Raw genomic sequence first — 18,641 nt, 5'->3', positions numbered from 1 at the left:
TTTAACTCAAACACCCTAATAGATGGGATTGTTAAAGATTGTCACCCGTGACTCCTTAAAATTAAGGCAGTTTCAGAGTTGTCCAGAAAAGCTTATCGTCCTATGCTAAAGTCTATTACCTGATCCTTAACCATACACATACAAAATACCCTCTTCTCTATGCTCCTCACCACACACCCCTTGGGATTGAGACTCCTGTCTCACAAAGAATCCCATCCTACCTTTCATTCAACTATTCTCTTACCCTTCCCTCTCCTCCCCACCCAATTAACCTGAATGATTCTCATTCATTCTTCCCCCAATTAACCAATTCTCATCCTTACCCCACTAGATCTACTACCTAAGAAGCAGCTCTTTCAAAATTGAAGTAATTACCTCAGCACTTGTTGCTTGGACCAGCTTCACAGCTGCAAAAGTCACCTCAGCCTCTCTCCATCCATCCTGGCTGCACTGCTTACAGACACCATTTCTCAAATTATAGTGGGTTGCAGAGAGGTGGATAGCATTGCTGTACTCCTCCCCTGTGATAAGCAACAATAGCCATAGGCTTTCCGTAAGTGAGGTAGGACCATTGGAGTAGGTAGGCCACGTCAGGACTAGCCACGATATACTACAGTATAAATATTTTATTTCCACAACTTTAAAGCCAAACAAATATTAGACACTATTAAGCTCAACCTTTGACTTTTAATATTCCAATTAAATACTAATACAAATAAGTGAAACACAAACGGGGAACATTGTTTAAATCAAAGTTAATGAGTAGAGACATGCCAGTAACAAACAAATTCCATTTTTGGCAATATCTGTCAACTTTTAACTAGTAACAGAAAAAGTGATTACACAGCCAAATTGTATTCAGTTCAGAACTTATACTGGAATAGATTCAATTCAGTCTTCTGGCATCCCAAACTGCAGTTTAGTATGGTATACTATGAGCAAGATCAAACAGTTATGTACATGAACATTGAACAGCCAAAATACTTACACTAAACAGCACAAGTATATACAGGTACTCCAACAAAAATATGCAATAGCCATACAAACATGAAACTGAAGGGAGGGAGAAGAGGAAAACCCCAGCATTCAGAGAACTTTATTAAAAAATTACAAAAACATTAATAGCTGAGACATTAACAATTGCACTACACTAATACAAAGTTCAAATATAAAATTGGTGCATTTAGTTCACAATGCACTAGCTTTAAAGAAAAATGCTGCTTTCACTAAAGGCAGCTTAGATATTTTTCACATAATTGTTTTAACAGAAAGCCTATTAACACAACAATGATTGTTTTAATGCTACAGTTTACAGCAAGGACAAAAAACTAAAATAGCAGCAGTTTCACATGGCATATACTTCCACAGGCTTATTTATCCATGGTTTAAGTTATGCCGACAAAGTGCTCCCAGTTGAACAGACAAGTAAAATTCACAATAAAAAGTTTCCTGACACCAGGTATATTGAATGGCCTTAAACCAGTCTCCTCAGCGTTCCTTCCCTGTTCCAAGGACAGTCTAATTTCAGTAAAGCCCTTTTAAGATTATTAGGGAAAATATATTTTGTTACAATGCAGTAACACTAAAAAGCAGCACACCACTATAGTGGTTAACCCTGGGATGGTGTAACATTTAACAGTGTAACTGAAAGGCTTATGGACTAACATCCAACGTTTTCAATAGACCAGATATTAGAGTCCATATCTCAATTGTTAATACAGCTAATTTGCTGTATTTTGCAATTAAAAATCCTAAAAGTTATTTCTGTAAAACTAGAGACACTGATTGAAGACTGGGCAAGAAATCAGAAATTGAATTCTTCCTTCAACTCCTCAAAAATTCAATCCATTAAGAAGATTTCATAGTCTCTCCTCAGGTTTTTTTGGAATGGATATTTCAGTATATAGTAAGACTAACTGAGCGGTTCATTTTCTTTCCAATGAGTCGAGATGTTCTATTCTGTGTTGTAGATCTAGTTGCCATTCGGTCGGTGAACAGTGCCCTCTCTTCTGCTGCAGCTTTTGCCATTTGTGCCTTCTTCAGTTCTCTGAAAGAGAAGAATCAAGAAATTTCCATCCAAAATAAGACTCTTGATCAGTCTCAGGCCACAACCTATCTGGATTTGCATAGGCAGCATTATAAAGCAATTTGCAGAACCGCCCAGTTGGTGTCTCCATTCATTTCAGGAGATAACAGGGAAAGTTCAAGATCCAATTTTTGCATCATGTCTAAATTTTCTTACTTGGAGGGAGAAACAGGAAGGAAGTTCCAGAACCATGTATATTGTTGATGCTCAAATAAAATACCCACGGATTTTTTAAAATTTATATGCAACTGTAAATCAGTAGCTGTTAAAACCTTTAAAAACACATTTCTGTATTAAAGCTATTAAAACCTTTAAAAACACATTTCTGTATTAAAGCTATTAAAACCTTTAAAAACACATTTACATTTCTGTAAATGCCAACACTCCAATATAGCTATGACAGCAAATACCACTACATACACAGAAGCTAAACAATAGAGTTAATTAACATAAAGGCCTTTTATTAGCCTAATGAGGTGTGTCAGTTCAACTGCTTGTTGGTCACCAATGATAACTAAGAGATGGAACAAAGTACTTAATCTTACCATGGAAAAGGGTAACCAAAAGAAACCCATAATACTGATGGTTAATTGGATTGGTAGAATAAAGAATGTATCTAATTCTTCCTTGTATCCCAGTTAAAATAATACAGACTAGTAGTTAATTGCCAGTACAAGCTGACCTTAAAATGTCCACAACTAGCCAACTTTTAGAGTGCTAAGTGTAGAGACTTCATCCTCAAGACTAGCTACCCTTGTTAAGCTATCTTTGTGGTCTGAAGGTTTCCAAAGTTTTTTCTTTTCAACAGACTGCCCCCCACAAGAACGGCATCAGTGACGAACAGCCCAAAAATGCCATCAATGTCCTTTTCCTTCTATAGGCCAATACAGGCACTATACCTGAATCTCTAGTTTGCTTAACATGTCCAACTTGAGTTGGCTGAAAGACTGAGTTGAGGAGAAAGCAGAAACTGCCATGCTGGATAAGACTGGTAGTCTGCCTCGTACCTCATCTCTGACACTGGCCAGTACCAAATGCTTTGGAAGAAGTTACAAAAATGTGTGTGTGTGTGTATGTATGTATACACACACACCCACCCCACCCCCATCCACTCAAGTAGGTAGTTGTAGAATAACCTGACCACAGGAAATTTTTTTTCTAAATTACATTAGTTAGAGGTTGGCCCATGCCATGAAGGATGAAAATTTCCAACTTCCTAAAAAGGTAACTGGTGTTTTTCCACTATCCATATAAAACGTCCAACACTTTTGAATCCTGCTATGTTCTCAGCCTAAATGAGTTCCACAGGCTAATTGTGCATTGTGTGGAAGTACTTTTATCAGTTTTGAGGCATATCCCCATATTATTGTATTGCAAGAAAAAAATACCAGCAGCTCTCCAACTACTTTCTCTATACTATTTTATTATTTCCTTTGTTTAATCATTATCTTTCATATAAAATTATAATGTCCATAGTCATTACTTTCAACCATCGCTGAATCTCCTCTATTTCTGCTGTATCCTCTTTAGACAGGGTGGCAAGAACTCAAATGCTCTAGCTCAGCAATTCTCAAACGGTGGGTCAGCACTCCAAAGTGGGTCATGACCTTGTCTTAATTGGGTCGCCAGAGCAGGTGTTGGATTTGCTGTAGCCCGAGGCCAAAGCCTGAAGCCTTCAGCCCTGGGTGGTGCGGTTCAGGCTTCGGCTTCAGCTCTGGGCAGTGGGGCTGAGGTTACACGCTCCCTGCCCCCGCCCCAAGCACCCCTGCGGCCAATGGGAAGCTGTGGGGGCAGAGCCTGGGGAGGCCCCCTGGCCTGCCCCGCCTTGGAGGCAGGTAAGTGCCGCCCACCCCTCTCCCCTCCCAGAGCCTGCGCCCCCACCCCCAAACTCCCTCTCAGAACCTGCACCCCCTTCCCACACCCCCTCAACCTCCTCCCCGAGCCTGCACCCCTGCCCCAGGGCCCACACCCAGCACCCAAACTCCCTCCCAGATCCCCTCCCGCACCTAAACTCCCTCCCAGAGCCCAACCTCTCACCCCTTCTGCACCCAAACTCCCTGCCAGAGCCTGCATCCCAATACCCTACCCCAGACCTTCTCCCCCTCCCAAACTCCCTCCCAGAGCCTTAGGCAGTTGGAGGGTGGAGCTTCAGGGGGTGGAGTTTTTGGGGGCAGGTTCTGGGCAGCATGAGTGACATTACTGGCCCGCTGGATTTGGATTTGAGGACGGGCATTAGCCCTAAGGTAAATTGAGTTTGAGACCCCTGCTTTAAAAGAATATCAAGGACACCATAGGACTTTTTTAAACTTTTTTTAAAAAAGTTGCATCCAGGAAGGGTGAGGGAAGGATGTGAAAGACAACTAATATTTCCCATTACTGATAATACTTAGAGAATTTTGGAACATGCTTCAAATGCTCCACTGAAGCCATACTTTGAATCTGGAGAAGTGAACCCCTTCCCCTCTTTAAGGGAGAGGCCAGGGACAAGAGGGTTTGGGTGCGTCCCTCAAATGGGTTCCCTCCACTTAAGCCTGCTTTTGTATAGTACAAAGTAATATCTACAAGGTGACGACTGAGTGTTTGAGGCATGGAAGAAGTAATTAAGAGTTGGACCACAAACATTTTGCCCAGTATTTTTCCTGATCAGATTTCAAAAGTTTGCCTTGTGAGGGAATTCCTCTAAAGTAGTTATCTATGTTCTAGTTAAGCTTCCCTCCATTTCAGAATGATGGACATGACATGCTTGTTCCTAGATCCAGAAGTCCTTCTCAGCAACCGCTGACTTGGTGAAAGCTTGCCTCCTCTCCCCACTTGCCTGTCTGCATGAAAGTCTCAGTGCTCAGAATTTGTCTTTCAGCAAAAGCCTGCAGACTGCTAGATTGACTGAAGAAAGGAGGAAGTAAGTGTCCATTCATCAGGAGACTGTATGAGTGTAACCAACCAAAAGAGCAAGTCTGCCTCTAGCTGTACCAGCTATAGCAGAGGCTAGAGGAAAAACTGCAAGAGGGACTGGTGGAAGGCATGAAAAATGGAAGGCATGGGAAAAAGTGACTAAGGGCATCTATATTAATCGCAAATGATGCGCAGAAACACAGCAACACACCACCTTAAGATTTCTAGCCATTAGAGGTTCAGATGTCGTCACCATAATTCTTCCATCTCCTGTCTATAATTTAGAGACTGACTTAACAGCCAGCTCAAAGGGATTAAGGGGGTTAATACTCTTCCTAAAGGGAATCTCAGTTTCTAAGTCACACTTACACACACACCCACCCCTTACTAAAACCCTTTGATTATTACAATTGAAAACTTGCCCAATTTACAATTTCATCAGCAAAAAATAAAACCAAATGTAAAAGACACTTCATTTATTCTCAATACTGCAATGATTATATCAAAATATTGCAAAGGAAATTTTTCTTTAAAAAACAATTAGTTTTTTAGGATGTTATGCAAACATTGCTATTGTTCTTAGGTTTCTAGGATATATTTGGCTCCTTAAGAGTCTCCTTAAAGGCTCTAAGACAGAGGTGGGCAAACTACAGCGGATGTGGCCCATGGGACTGTCCTGCCCAGCCTTTGAGCTCCGGGCCAGGGAGGCTGGCCCCCAGCCCTCCCCTGCTGTTCCCCCTCCCCCGCAGCCTCAGCTCACCATGCCACCAGCACACTGGGTGGCAGGGCTGGCTCTGGCCAGGCAGTGCGACTGCAAGCTCCTGCTGTTCTGAACTGCATGGTAAGGGGCAGGAGGTCCCAGGGGGCAGTTAGGGGACAGGGAGCAGGGGTCGGTTGGATGGGGCAGAGGTTCAGGGGGGGCAGCGGGGTTTGGATGGGTCAAGAGTTCTGAGGGGGGCAGTCAGGGGGCACGAAGTGGCAGAGGCCAGGCTGTTTGGGGAGGCACAGCCTTCCCTACCCTCCATACATTTTTGGAGCCCCAATGTAGCCCTCAGGCCAAAAAAAGGTTTGCCCACTCCTGCTTTAAGAGTGGACTTAGGTTTAGTGCAAATATAGTTACTGTGCTCTTATGTCCTATCTTTAGTAATCTTAAAATTTGAAATAAGGGTATAAAATTTCATCACCCTAAAACACAAATTATCACAAATATAATTATGCCTGATAATCAAGGAACCTTTGCACTCACTTTTGCAAGAGTGAATTTTTGAACTTCTCAGCATTCAGCTCTATACGAAGTTGCTCTGCACTCTTTTTGGCAGCAGATAGCAGCACTGAATGCTTGCCCAGAGCCACTGCGGTAGGTCTTCTCTCTGGATCTGGACTAATCATAACCTTGAAGAAAAGGGATTCAGGTTTAAAAAACATTAACTACTTACAGTATCAGAATAAGCAAGGAGCCATGTGCATACAACAATTCTTACTTTTAATAACTCCAATAATTCTTGAGAAAGAACTTGTGGTATTCTAGGCAGTTTTCCTTGTCGAATTTCATGCCATTGGTCTCCATTAGTCGGAAGTGGTTCAGCACCAGCAGCACACACAACAGTTAGAGCAAGAGCAAAAATATCAGCTTTCGGCAAGTGAGTATAGTTCTGCAAAGAAAAAGTTAAACCTTCTGTGAATACCCACACCAGAATAGAAACTGGACATACGACTAATGTGGAAATAGAGACATCCAAAGCATCTATCTTCTCACATTCCAAAAGGTGAGCCATTTAGAAAAACATTCACGTTTTACAAAACTGAAATAGTTATTTCTACTTGTGGGTGATTAAATAAAAAAAGCTGCAAACACATCATGCAGACTTAAACCTTATTTTAGCTTCAATTAGCAAAACAAAGCTGTTACCTCTTGTAAAACTTCATTTGCAAGAAAACGGCTATCTCCTTCCTCTACTTGTGGACTAGATACTCTAGTTACATGACCAAGATCACCTAAAAGGAATAGTTAAGGGGAAAAGTTATTATTCAGAAACCAAATGAATCATATCATCTGATCTTTAAGCGGGCAGCATTTGCCTTACCTATTTTAAATACAACTTTGTCAGAAGACCAGTCATCATCATCACCTTCCTCTGATGTCATACTTGGAACTGATGTCCTAGATATGAAGATATTACCTGCAAAGAAGAACTGTAAGGAACAACTCCAGATCTAAATTTTACCTCATTTGATATCTCAGACAACTGTATTTATAAAGAAACTGGTTTCATTATATACCATTTCCTAGAGTAAGACAAACTAGAGAGCAGAAACCACCAAATGGGACAGAAGCGAATTTTTTGGCAAGTCAACAAACTTGGTTCCACAGAAATGATGCAGGATAAACTTAAAAGCACTTTAATTATGCTAGCCAATTTTAAAATTGGTCTCTTTGATGGTCTGAGTAGCACCACAAAGAATTTACAGTTATTGAGGTGTGGCTGACTGCTTATTTTTCTGCAACAAACTAAACCATCTAAAGAAATTGTAAATATAACTTCAATAGAGTACAGTAGTTTACATACTTACTAGGCTTTATATCCATGTGTACCAGTGACATTGAATGAATATACTTTAAGCCACGAGCCACCTGAAGTAGAAGATCTTTCAGCTCGGGTTCAGTAAAATAGCGCATATTTCTGTAGTTTTCACTTATGGCATCAGCTAAACTGCCACCTAAAACAAAGCCAAAATGTGTCAACTACCTTGTTCCACAAGTGTTTTACTTAAAACGAAGAAGGTTTCCCATACAGCAGAGATTCCCAAAACGTGGTTCGTGGACCACCAAACATTGCTGATGGTCTAGAGCAGGGGTTCTCAAACTGGGGGTCGGGACCCCTCAGGGGGTCACAAGGTTCTTACATGGGGGGGTCGCAAGCTGTCAGCCTCCACCCCAAACCCCGCTTTGCCACTAGCATTTATAATGGTGTTAAATATATAAAAAGTGTTTTTAATTTATAAGAAGGGGTCACACTCAGAGGCTATGTGAAAGGGGTCACCAGTACAAAAGTTTGAGAAACACTGGTCTAAAGAGAGCTGGATGGTACCATGGTATACCTCTCTCTCTCCTTATTCCCAGCTTCTACACTGAAATACATGTAAAGTAATTGTAAGCAATCACTGTAGTTGCCATGGGATCCCAAGTGAGGGAACTGCCCCAAACAGCCATGAACTAGAGGCCATGTCACCCATATAATCTGTATTAGAATGTTTTCTTCAGAGTAAGAGCTCTGGAAGATATGGGCATGTTAATATTGTGGTAAAAACAGAGAGGGAAACAGTTATCTGCAAAAGGAAAACCAAAAGGCACTGAATATCTAACCCTAAAGCACAAAAGGTGTAGATTTAGTCTGTGCTGGTGAATTGACACACACAGGAACAGTATTAAATTCAAATAAGGAGAACTGAGTATGTCCTCCTTAAGCATGACCTTTCTTGGACGCTGTCCACTTTTTCTTTGCATGAACTCATTTAATCTAATTTTTTGTTTTAAACCCATTTAAGGGATTTTGGTAAGACACCACAGAATTTTCCTGAGAAAAGTTCTTTAAGTTGGCTTTTTCACATTTAGGAAGTCAGCTCATGGCACTGAGCCAAAAAACAAAAAAGCTACCCCTACTGCTTTTGTAAGTGGAAGATAAATACACTTCGCACTAGCAGCACTTTTCGAAGAACTCTCTCAGTTGATAAGAGTATTTCTCTCTCCCCCCCTCCCCCATCTATAAAATGGAAAACAGAAATTAAGTGATTTACTCATGGTCCCAAAACAATTCAATACAGAAATATTCCTCAAATCTTTATACACAAGTAATATTTCAGAGTCAACATACTTTCTGATATTAACACGGAAAGCAATACAAAAAGTTAGTTTAAAATCAAAATCACTTCTGGTTTGTGACTTAGACCCAGCTGCTGATCCAGATGAAGCTATTAAATTAAAACGGTGGAAGACCCCGGGGGGCGGGAGGGGAAGGAGGGAGAAAATAAAAAAAGAAGCAAAACGCCTGTTTCTCACCTGCCCCTTAAATAAAGGGTGCCAGGAATTCCGATAGGGGAAGAGGGATTTTCCTTTTAGTTTAGTAGCAACGTAATTGTTTTATTGTGCTTCAGCATGTATGGGCCTAGTAGCATATGTCCAAAGTAAATTAAAAAAAATGTTTTCCTACATTAATTTGTTTAGAAAAAATGGTTATGCTCTGCAGTATTTACTTTGTCAACCAGGGAGTAGTCAAGCAGCCCCATGGCTCACCAACTGTTATGTGCAAGGAGAGGAACCTTTTGCTATGTCCTCTCTTTTAGAGAGGTTTGTTTTATTGGAGTATTTTGTTTGATCAAATTTAGTGATTCAGGTTTTTAGATATATAAAATAGTCCTACCAAAGGGACTGCACATGTGTATAACTCCATCTCTTTCACATTTAGAAAAGAGTATCTCCTACAACCAGTGCCATCCACCCCAGGCTAATGCCCCTGAGAGACCTGCCAGTTCAAACCCTACAGGCAACTTTAGAAGACCTACGGTTCATAGCAAGTTGACTGAGAATAGGTTTTTCTTACCATTACAATATTCATTCTGTATAAGCATGTGATCATCTTCTGCCCAGGCAGAGTAGTATCTGACTACATGAGAATGCTGCCCCAAAACTGCATGTGCATAGACCTCTCTTAAAGCATTCTGCCTATTATAAATAAATTTAAAAAAAAAAAAAAAAACACAAATATTTAGTGATAGTCTAAATTTATTTCAGAATACCTAAATTTAAGTCTGCTAGAAGTTGCTATTATATGTTACATACACCCCCCCCCCACGTGATCTTTATACAGTGGTCACATGGCTACTGCCTTAAAGACACGTTAACACGGAGCCTGAAAAAGGGTATTCATCTGTCAATACTGCTTTGTTATCAAGCAACTGATCTAACACCACTCACCACTGAAAAGAAGAAACAATTCACCTTGCCATTATAAACTTACGGCTGATGTCTTTTAATGAATGTACAGATTTAATTGGGCGGTATCTGAAGTTACATTTGCATTGACATCAGTGCCTGAGTATTTAAGTTTTAAAATAATTTATATTATACTATAAAAAGATTAACCATGGTAAAATACTAAAATACAAGCTTTTGTTGTAGATCAGGTTGTATGGTTCCACTTCAAGAACAACTGAGCCTTCACCACTGGTAGAGACTAGAGAGGCTGGAAGAAGTGGCTGCAAATTCACTATGCTTTTAAAGCACCATTGACATAATTTCTAAAGGCCTGCCATTGAACAGTTTCAGAAAAGGCTCCTGATGACACAATCTTTTGGTCCAAAAGTTTAAAAGGGAACTAAACATTTATGGGTTAGATGAAAGAATTAAGAATGTGAACAAACAGTACCATAAATTTATGTTTTAAAGACTTCAGTATTTTGGATTTAAGCATTCCCTTGGAGTGTTGTAAACTAAATAGCATTGTGCAAGTGCACAAGAACCAGAAAAAGAAACTAGCCTACTTTACTTTATCCCTCACTCAAAACTGGACACAGAGCAATACTTAACATTTTGCACTTCTGTGAAGCCTTTCCAGCAGGGGTCACAAAGGGCTTTACAGACATCAGTGTAACGTATATACCATTAATGGAAGGAAGTATTATCCTTACTTTGTAGATGACTAGAGTGATTTACTTAAGATCATACAGGATGCCTGTGGCAGAGCTGGAAATAGAACCCAAGTCTCTCTTCCCACTTCACATAAACCACAATACAACCCTTTAACTTCAGAAAGACTGATGAAAAGCTAGTTTTTAGATTTCTATTTTAAGGTGTTAGTTGTAAAGCAGATAAACACTTGCAAACTTATATTCATCCTGAAAGTCTCATTTTAATGTGTACACCAGAACACTTCATGTGTGAGAAGCAAAAAAGTAAAAAAGCAACCAAGAGTTAGTATCTAGCTTTTAGTAAAATAACACACATACTCACTCATCAACTGAGCCAGCTAAGGGCTTCTTGGACCGTTTTATAGCATAGATACAGCCATCAAGTCTTTTTACACATTTAAACACGGAACCAAATTCTCCAGACCCAATCTTCTCCAATTCATGAAATTCTGTTTCATACCGTGACTTCATATTACTTTCTGTTATTGTGATCCGCTGCAGTGATTAAAAAAGAAAAAAGACAGACTTAGGTTTGCAAATACACACTACTCATTAAACACAAAGCTATACGCGTGTTACCTTGGCAGGTCTGATAGTTTCATCTTCAAGCTCTCCATCACTTGCTTCCATGTCCTCCCCACAAGAGCTGAAAGTTACATTCATAATATATTTATTTATTGAAAAAATAAGTCTTGATGATCTTAAAGACAGACAATAAGAATTCCAATTTTTACATTCTATCAAAGCCAAGCTAATGGAAAACCAAACCAAAAAGTCTGGAATGTGAAATCACACAAGGTAATACCCACCTACAAAATGTAGCTTTCTTGCATATATTTGTCTATTGTTTCTAGAAGATTAACAACAGCTGCAGCTGATGCCCACTGCTAAATGTCCATCCTATCACCCCCCCCTTTCTGGTTTCTATCTTGCAGAATCAAGACAACCATTACTACTACTTGACTCATTGTACAGTTGCTGGTTTCCCATCCTAACTCAAATCCGTGTCTGGACAACATGGTTCACCTGTTAATTCTTCTCCTAATCCAAGGATTCTCTAAACCGATTTTACCTTCCATCTGACAAATCCCACTGCAGATTATGGTCATGCACATCACACTGTACCCCAGCGTAACCCAGAAAATATATTTCTGGGTGTCATTCACCTTGAAGATACCTACTGCTATTAAATTCAGAATGTAAAATTTTGCATCTGTTGATTTTAGGGGAAAAAACTAACAAGAGATTTCCTAGAAAATTTAGCAATACAATTTTTTTTTTTAAACTAAAAATAGTTTAAAATAAGCTTGATAAAGAAGTATGAGTTACTCACTCATTCCAATGTGTTCTCTTTCTTCTACGACACTGTCCAGCTGAAGTCTGAAGGAACAGCGAATCTGGAGTAAAGGGATTAATGTTCACATGAGGTGTCCGTCTCATAACAGCATCCTGCTTTTCGGACTTCCCAACATTCATGAAGAGGGATCCTACACGGAGTTTAACTGAGCTGGAGCCCATTCCTTGAGCTTTGGAAAGTAAACTCTACAAAAAAACCAAAAAGGCTCATCAGTACTTTAGATACTCATAACTAGGACCCTACCAAATTCACCACCACGAAAAACACATCACAGGCTGTGAAATCTGGTCTCCCCCCATGAAATCTGGTCTTTTATTCTATACAGATTTCACAGGGAAGACTGGCATTTCTCAAATTGGGGGTCACGTCACAGTATTGCCATCTTTACTTCTGTGCTGCCTTCAGGGCTGGGCGACTGGAGAGCGGCATATGCTGGCCGCCCACCCAGCTCTGATGGCAGTGCCGCAGCCAGCAGCAGTGCAAAAGTAAAGGTGGCAATACCATACCATGACACCCTTATGTCTGCACTGCTGCTGGCGGCAGCACTGCCATCAGAGCTGGGGTCCCAGTCAGCAGCCGCAGAGCTTCCTGAAGCTGGGGAATGTTCCTGGAGATGGGTCTGACCCAGCCCAGGGAGCAGCCCATGCAGGGGAAGAGGAAGTCCCTTCTTTCACCAACCCAGCCAGGACCAGCAGCTGGAGCCTGGCATACAGTAGGAGCCCTTGGCCAGTGCACCACCATCCCTGCCCATCCCTGGCTCCAGGCACATCGCTCTGGTGCTCAGGAGTTAAAAGGGCCTTGGGCCTGCTGTGTGTGGAGGCGGGTGTGTGACCACAGAAACCTCCCCAACAACCACAGCACCCATAAGGCTGGCCCTGCCCTCCCCCCACCCCAAGGCCCTCCTATACCATGCCAACTCTCTTCCGCATTGCTGGTGGTGGCGGTGCTGCCTTCAGAGCTGGGTGCCTGGCCAGCAGCCACTGTTCACCGGCCGCCCAGCTCTGAAGACAGTGCCACCGCCAGCAATAGCACAAAAGGGTGGCAAAAATGCAACCCACTATAATAGCCTTTCGACTCCCCTATGACTCCCTTTTGGGTCAGGACCCCCGCCCCCCCCCGCTTATAACAAATCTGAAATTTCACAGTAAATATCTTAAGCTCTGATTTTTATCTTTTTAAATCCTATGACCGAAGTTGACCAAGATTGATCGCGAATTTGGTAGGGCCCTACTCATAACTGGGCATGTTTAGCTATGTTTTCCAGAAAGTTATTATTAATGATGACTACTGTTTAATTAGCATAAGAGCTGCTTAATAGGAATGAATTTGTCCAATGTAAATCATTTGGATATGAATTTTTAAGCTTTAGTACTGACAGTGTTTATCTTTATTCTGGCAATTGCTTAACATTTTAATCATTTTTAAGCCTGGCGACTAAAAGTGACCACATTTTAGTCAGGATAAGACCATACAGAAGGATGGAACAATTAACACGATTCTCTTTCAACAGAAAAAACCATGAAGCATGACTATATAGAAACATGCTAAACTCTGAGCCACTAAACACTAAATTACCACACATTATTGGCTCAGCTACACAGCAGCACAATAAAGCCCTGTTATGACTTGCCTATAAAATTCTCATGTTCTTCTGCCTTCTATAAAAAAGTTAGTCCCTATACATCTAAGATTAGCAGTACTAGTGCTCAGTTCTATACTAATGGGACACTAGAAATGCACAAAATATATGGGTGTACTCTAAATATTCAGAATTGAAAAGTTCATTTTATACACAAATACCATAACAGAATTTACTTCAATCCAAGAGGTTTTCACAGTGAAGAAAGGTCACCTATTGAAAATGAAGTAAAACCACTCTCTCCATAACCCCAACTCTAATATTTTTGGAAGCTGAGGGCAATCTACCAGTCAAATATATTAATCAAACCTCCTTTGCAGGGGAGAGGTGGGAAGATGAAAGACTGGAGAACAGGTTATAGCCAAGTTGCCAAGGCTTCAACCAGTGCCTGTCATGACCTGCAATCCCTAGAATTGACCTGTGCAGGCACATGCATGCTCTCTCATTCTGAGTTTTCAAACACATCAGAGTTCAATGGCATATATCACCCACTAAGCATGTTTCCTGTTGTATTTGATATAAGCAAGCATTGACACTTAAGTCACACTTACATGCTATGTAATCGTATTAATTACATGATTGATCTACTGTTACCATTAGAGACATTTTCAGATTAAAAGTGTTTTTTCCAAATGTACTTTTATCAATAATTAATAAATCAAGTAAGACTATTTACTTTTAATTACTTATATACATTAGTTTTTAGCATAGAAAATTAGAAGACTAGCCAATTTCATACTTATACAGTATGTTTCCAAATAAATAGTTTTCAGATTTCCATGTATTGAAGCAGCAACAGCTGGTTTGGAAGTCTGGCATGGGAATAATTGTTTTAAAAGTTTGAAACAGCTTACATATTCTTTTTAAATTGATCATATTTCAGCAGTCCCAAGTCCCCCTAGCCATTTGTAGTTTATAAATTCTAGGTCTTCCCCTTTCACCCCACACAAGCAAAGTTTCGCTCATGTATCAAATACCCACAAAACAGAAACAATGGAAACAAACTACATGGTGCTGTCAAACAAACATGGAGACAAGGTGATAGAACATTTAAACGCATCACATAAAATTCAGATAACCATGACTGAAAGATTGAGCGTCACTTCAATATATATGTCCACTGCAGTGTTTAGAAGTACTGAAAATATGCCTTTTACTCTTAGAACTTGTTTTACAAAACCTACTTTTTAAAAAAATCTACATTGGATTAAACTGGATCCATTTAACAGCTCACACATTTATAATGACAAAGTAATCAAACTAAATTGACAAGTCAGTTACTGAACTACAATTTTAAGATCAAAAAGTGAGACTGGAAAACTCTTCTGACGTTTAATAAAATAGTGGCAAACCAACAGGCAAGGCTGATCATCTACTTTAAAATATGAATTTTAAAAAGTACCAAACAGACCAGATTAATCTGTTACATAATCTTAACGGACAATTTGTGGGCAGGACCTGGAAAAGATGCCAACTTTTTTTTTTGTTACAGGCAAACCAAGTATGTTATGCAAGGATTGCTCTAGAATGGGCAGTGGCACTGGTAACATAGATGACAACTTTGTTTTTAATCCCAGACAGAGGAATGAAATGGGGCATTATGTTTTGTTCATTTATTTTTGTTTAGGTTCCCTGTCAAATTGCATCAGCTATCCTCTGCTGGTGCAGTTCTATATTTAAGGAGCCAGATGTTGCTGGAAGAGTTTGTAAAACACCATTTTCTGTTCTAATTCACTCCTTACGCTTAAAAGGAAAGGAATCTATCATTATCCTTACACCAACTGTATTATACAGAGTAATTGTAGCCATGTCGGTCTCAGGATATTAGAGACAAAGGTAGGTGAGGTGTCTTATTGAACCAACTTTTGCTGGTGAGAGAGACCAAGCTTTCCAGCTACACAGAACTCCTCTTCAGGTCTGGGAAAGGTACTCTGAGGATCACAGCTAAATGCAAGGTGATGGAAAGCAACGTTCCCTCTAATTTTTGACAGGCTGTGTGTGCAAAACATTTCTTCTGTGCAAATTGTGCTTCTGTGCACATTTTTGTGCGCGCAGGTTTCCTTAGAGGGAACAGTGGTGGAAAGGATTGTTTAGCTTTAAGTAGTTAGCACATATTCAAGGTAGAATAATTTTTCAGAACAACCCTTTCCACCTTTAATTTAGCTCAGAGTACCTTTCCCAGACCTGAAGAGGAGCTCTGTGAGGCTAGAAAACTTCTCTCACTCACCAACAGAACTTGGTCCAATAAAGGATATTACTTTGCCCACCTGGTCTCTGATGTGAGTATTGTTAGTTCTCATTACAAATCTACCAAACAAGACCAACAAGTTTGAAATAAGTGGAAGTGTAACACAAATGTATTAATACTTCTAACCCACCACCCTCCTGACATCCAACATTTTGTGTCTGCCAACCGCATTGCTCTTCCAGTAAACAGAGTTCTGGCGCCCTAGAGCAGTGCTTCTCAAGCTATCTGATGTGGGGGACCGGCGTTTTTTCCCCCAATGTGCGCACAGACTGGCAGCCGATGGCTCGTGGACTGGCACCGGTCCGCGGATCACCACTTTGAGTAGCACTGCCCTAGAGTATTTTCTCTCAGGGAGGTGGGCTAGTTCTAGCCCATATTAGGCAGGGATCTTTACTGTAATACAAGGTCCAAATTTCTTGGTCAAGGTACAGTCAAGATCCAGACTCGAGAGAAGAAGTACTTGTGGCACCTTAGAGACTAAGAAATTTATTTGAGCATAAGCTTTCGTGAGCTACAGCTCACTTCATCGCATCGATGAAGTGAGCTGTAGCTCACGAAAGCTTATGCTCAAATAAATTCTTTAGTCTCTAAGGTGCCACAAGTCCTCCTTTTCTTTTTGTGAATACAGACTAACACGGCTGCTACTCTGAAATCAGACTCTAGAGAAACAATTTTTCACACCACCACCACGATAATAAGTGAATAAAGAGGTTTCACAACCCATTCAAAAGCATCTGGAAATCATGCCCATGATCCGCCTACCACAGGGGTGGGCAAACTTTTTGGCCCGAAGGCCACATCTGGGTATGGAAATTGTATGGTGGGACGTGAATGGTCACGAAATTGGGGATTGGGGTAGGGGAGGGGGTGAGGGCTCCGGATAGAGGTGCAGGCTCTGGGGTAGGGCCAAAAATGAGTTCAGGGTGTGGGAGAGGATTCCAGGCTGGAGCAGAAAGTTGGGGTGTATGGGGGGGGCCATCTGGGTGGGGGATGTGGCTGACGGGATGGGTGTGAAGTAGGGTGCTCTGGGGTGGGACCGAGGGGTTCAGAGGACAGATGGGGGTTCAGGGCTGGAGCAGGGGATTGGGGTGTAGCAGGGCTGCAGGCTCTGGGTGGCGCTTACTTCAAGCAGCTCCCAGAAGCAGCAGCAGCATGTCCCCTCTCCATCTCCTGTGCAGAGGGAGCAGCCAGGCAGCTCTGGGCGCCGCCTCTACAGCCCCCATTAGCTGCAGTTCCACGCAAATGGGAGCTGCAGGGGCAGCGTGCAGAGCCCCTGGCTGCCCCTATGTGTAGGGGACAAGGGGGAACATGCCAGCTGCTTCCAGGAGCCGTGCAGGACCAGATCAGGGCAAGCCCTGGACCCTGCTCCACGGTGGGAGCTCAAGGGACAGATTAAAATATCTGAAGGTCCGGATGCATTCCCCGGGGCCATCGTTTGCCCACCCCTGGCCTATTGACTACCCCTCCTGTACAAAGAGCCACAAAGCCAGGCCCCTCACTACCCTTCCCCCACATCGCACAGACACCACAAGCGAAGGAGTGGATACTGCAGATCTGGCCCACAGGCGAGACCCAGCACCGCAGGCAGCTCCTCCGGGAATCCTGAGCACAGACCGCGCCACGCCCTGTGTTGGAGCACGGGGCACACACGTGCTACAAGTTACAACCAGCCGCCCTTTAAGGGACCAAGAACCGAAGGGGAGCTGTGCCACGAGCAGCCCCAGCCGCTCCGCAGGGCACCATCCCCACCCCGAGCCCGGCCCCTCACCTTGGGCGTGTGCGGTGTGTCGAAGAGGCGCAGCTTGCGGAAGGTCTTGTGGGGTGGGGTGCCGGGGCACTCGAGCAGGGGGGAGCGGGGCTCCTCGCTGCGGACCCGGTACCCGCCTGCAGTGAAATGCGTCGGCGACTCCCCGCAACACCGGCGGCCCTTGAGTGGCGGCGAGGGCGAGCCGGCCATGAAGTAGGCTCTGGGCGACTTGACCGGGGACGAGCCGAAGCCCTCCTCCTCCCATGAGTCCTCCTCATCCCCAGGCAGCGCGGACCCCGCCGGCTCCATCTCCTCCTCTTCCAGCGGCGGCGGCTCGCCCCGCGCCGGAGTGCGGGCTGCCGAGAGCGGCGAGTCCGCCTCCTGGAAGGCTGAGTCCTCGCCGGTGCTGTTGCCGCTGCTGCCCCCTTCCTCCTCCTCGTCCTCCTCCTCGCAGTCGCTGCTGCCGGCCGGGAACAGCAGCTTCTGCCGGATCGGGGCGGCCGCCCGCCGGACCGAGACGCGCCGCGCCGCGGCCTGCTGCAGGCTCACGAAGCTCATGGCGGGACCAGGGCTCCGAGCCGCTCCCGGCTCCGGACGGGCCCCGCTCACGGGGAGACGCGGCCGCTCCCACGCCGACCGCTCCCCAGCTCTGCCACTATCGGCGCAGAGTAGGCGCCACCCCAGGCTCCGCGCGGACCTACTCGCTAGCGCTGCCCAGGGTAGCCCAGCTCCTGCCGTTCAGACTCCGCGGCTTTCCCGCGACCGTTAGTCTCGTGGCCCCTACGCCAGCCAATCACACACGCCCACTCAGTTTGAAAACAAGGAAGACGGAGGCCAGGCCACGCAGAATATACGTCATACGTTCGTTTGGCGCGAATGGGGCGCTGGAAAGGGCGGGGCTGGAGACGTCTCCTTCCGTTGGGGGTGGGGGGCGTGGAGATGCCGCCGGCGGTAGCCAGGTGCCTCCATTCCGGCGAGCGGCAGAGC

General features: G+C 43.2%; 1 protein-coding gene across 1 annotated transcript; it reads right to left on the bottom strand.

The window, feature by feature from the left end:
* Positions 1-667: 667 nt before the first annotated feature.
* WEE1 (WEE1 G2 checkpoint kinase) lies at positions 668-18,539 on the bottom strand. The gene is made up of 11 exons (XM_048852754.2): positions 17,676-18,539; positions 11,997-12,205; positions 11,243-11,309; positions 10,986-11,158; positions 9,577-9,698; positions 7,550-7,696; positions 7,063-7,158; positions 6,888-6,973; positions 6,460-6,630; positions 6,225-6,370; positions 668-2,047 (listed from the first exon to the last, which is right to left on the bottom strand). The coding sequence occupies exons 1-11, from the start codon at positions 18,210-18,212 to the stop codon at positions 1,897-1,899; spliced, it is 1,905 nt and encodes a 634-aa protein (XP_048708711.1). The 5' UTR covers positions 18,213-18,539; the 3' UTR covers positions 668-1,896.
* Between the last annotated feature and the right edge of the window lie 102 nt (positions 18,540-18,641).

Source organism: Caretta caretta, chromosome 6 (genome assembly GCF_965140235.1).
Source record: "Caretta caretta isolate rCarCar2 chromosome 6, rCarCar1.hap1, whole genome shotgun sequence".
Classification (NCBI taxonomy): domain Eukaryota; kingdom Metazoa; phylum Chordata; order Testudines; family Cheloniidae; genus Caretta; species Caretta caretta.
This window is presented reverse-complemented; position numbering and strand designations above follow the sequence as displayed.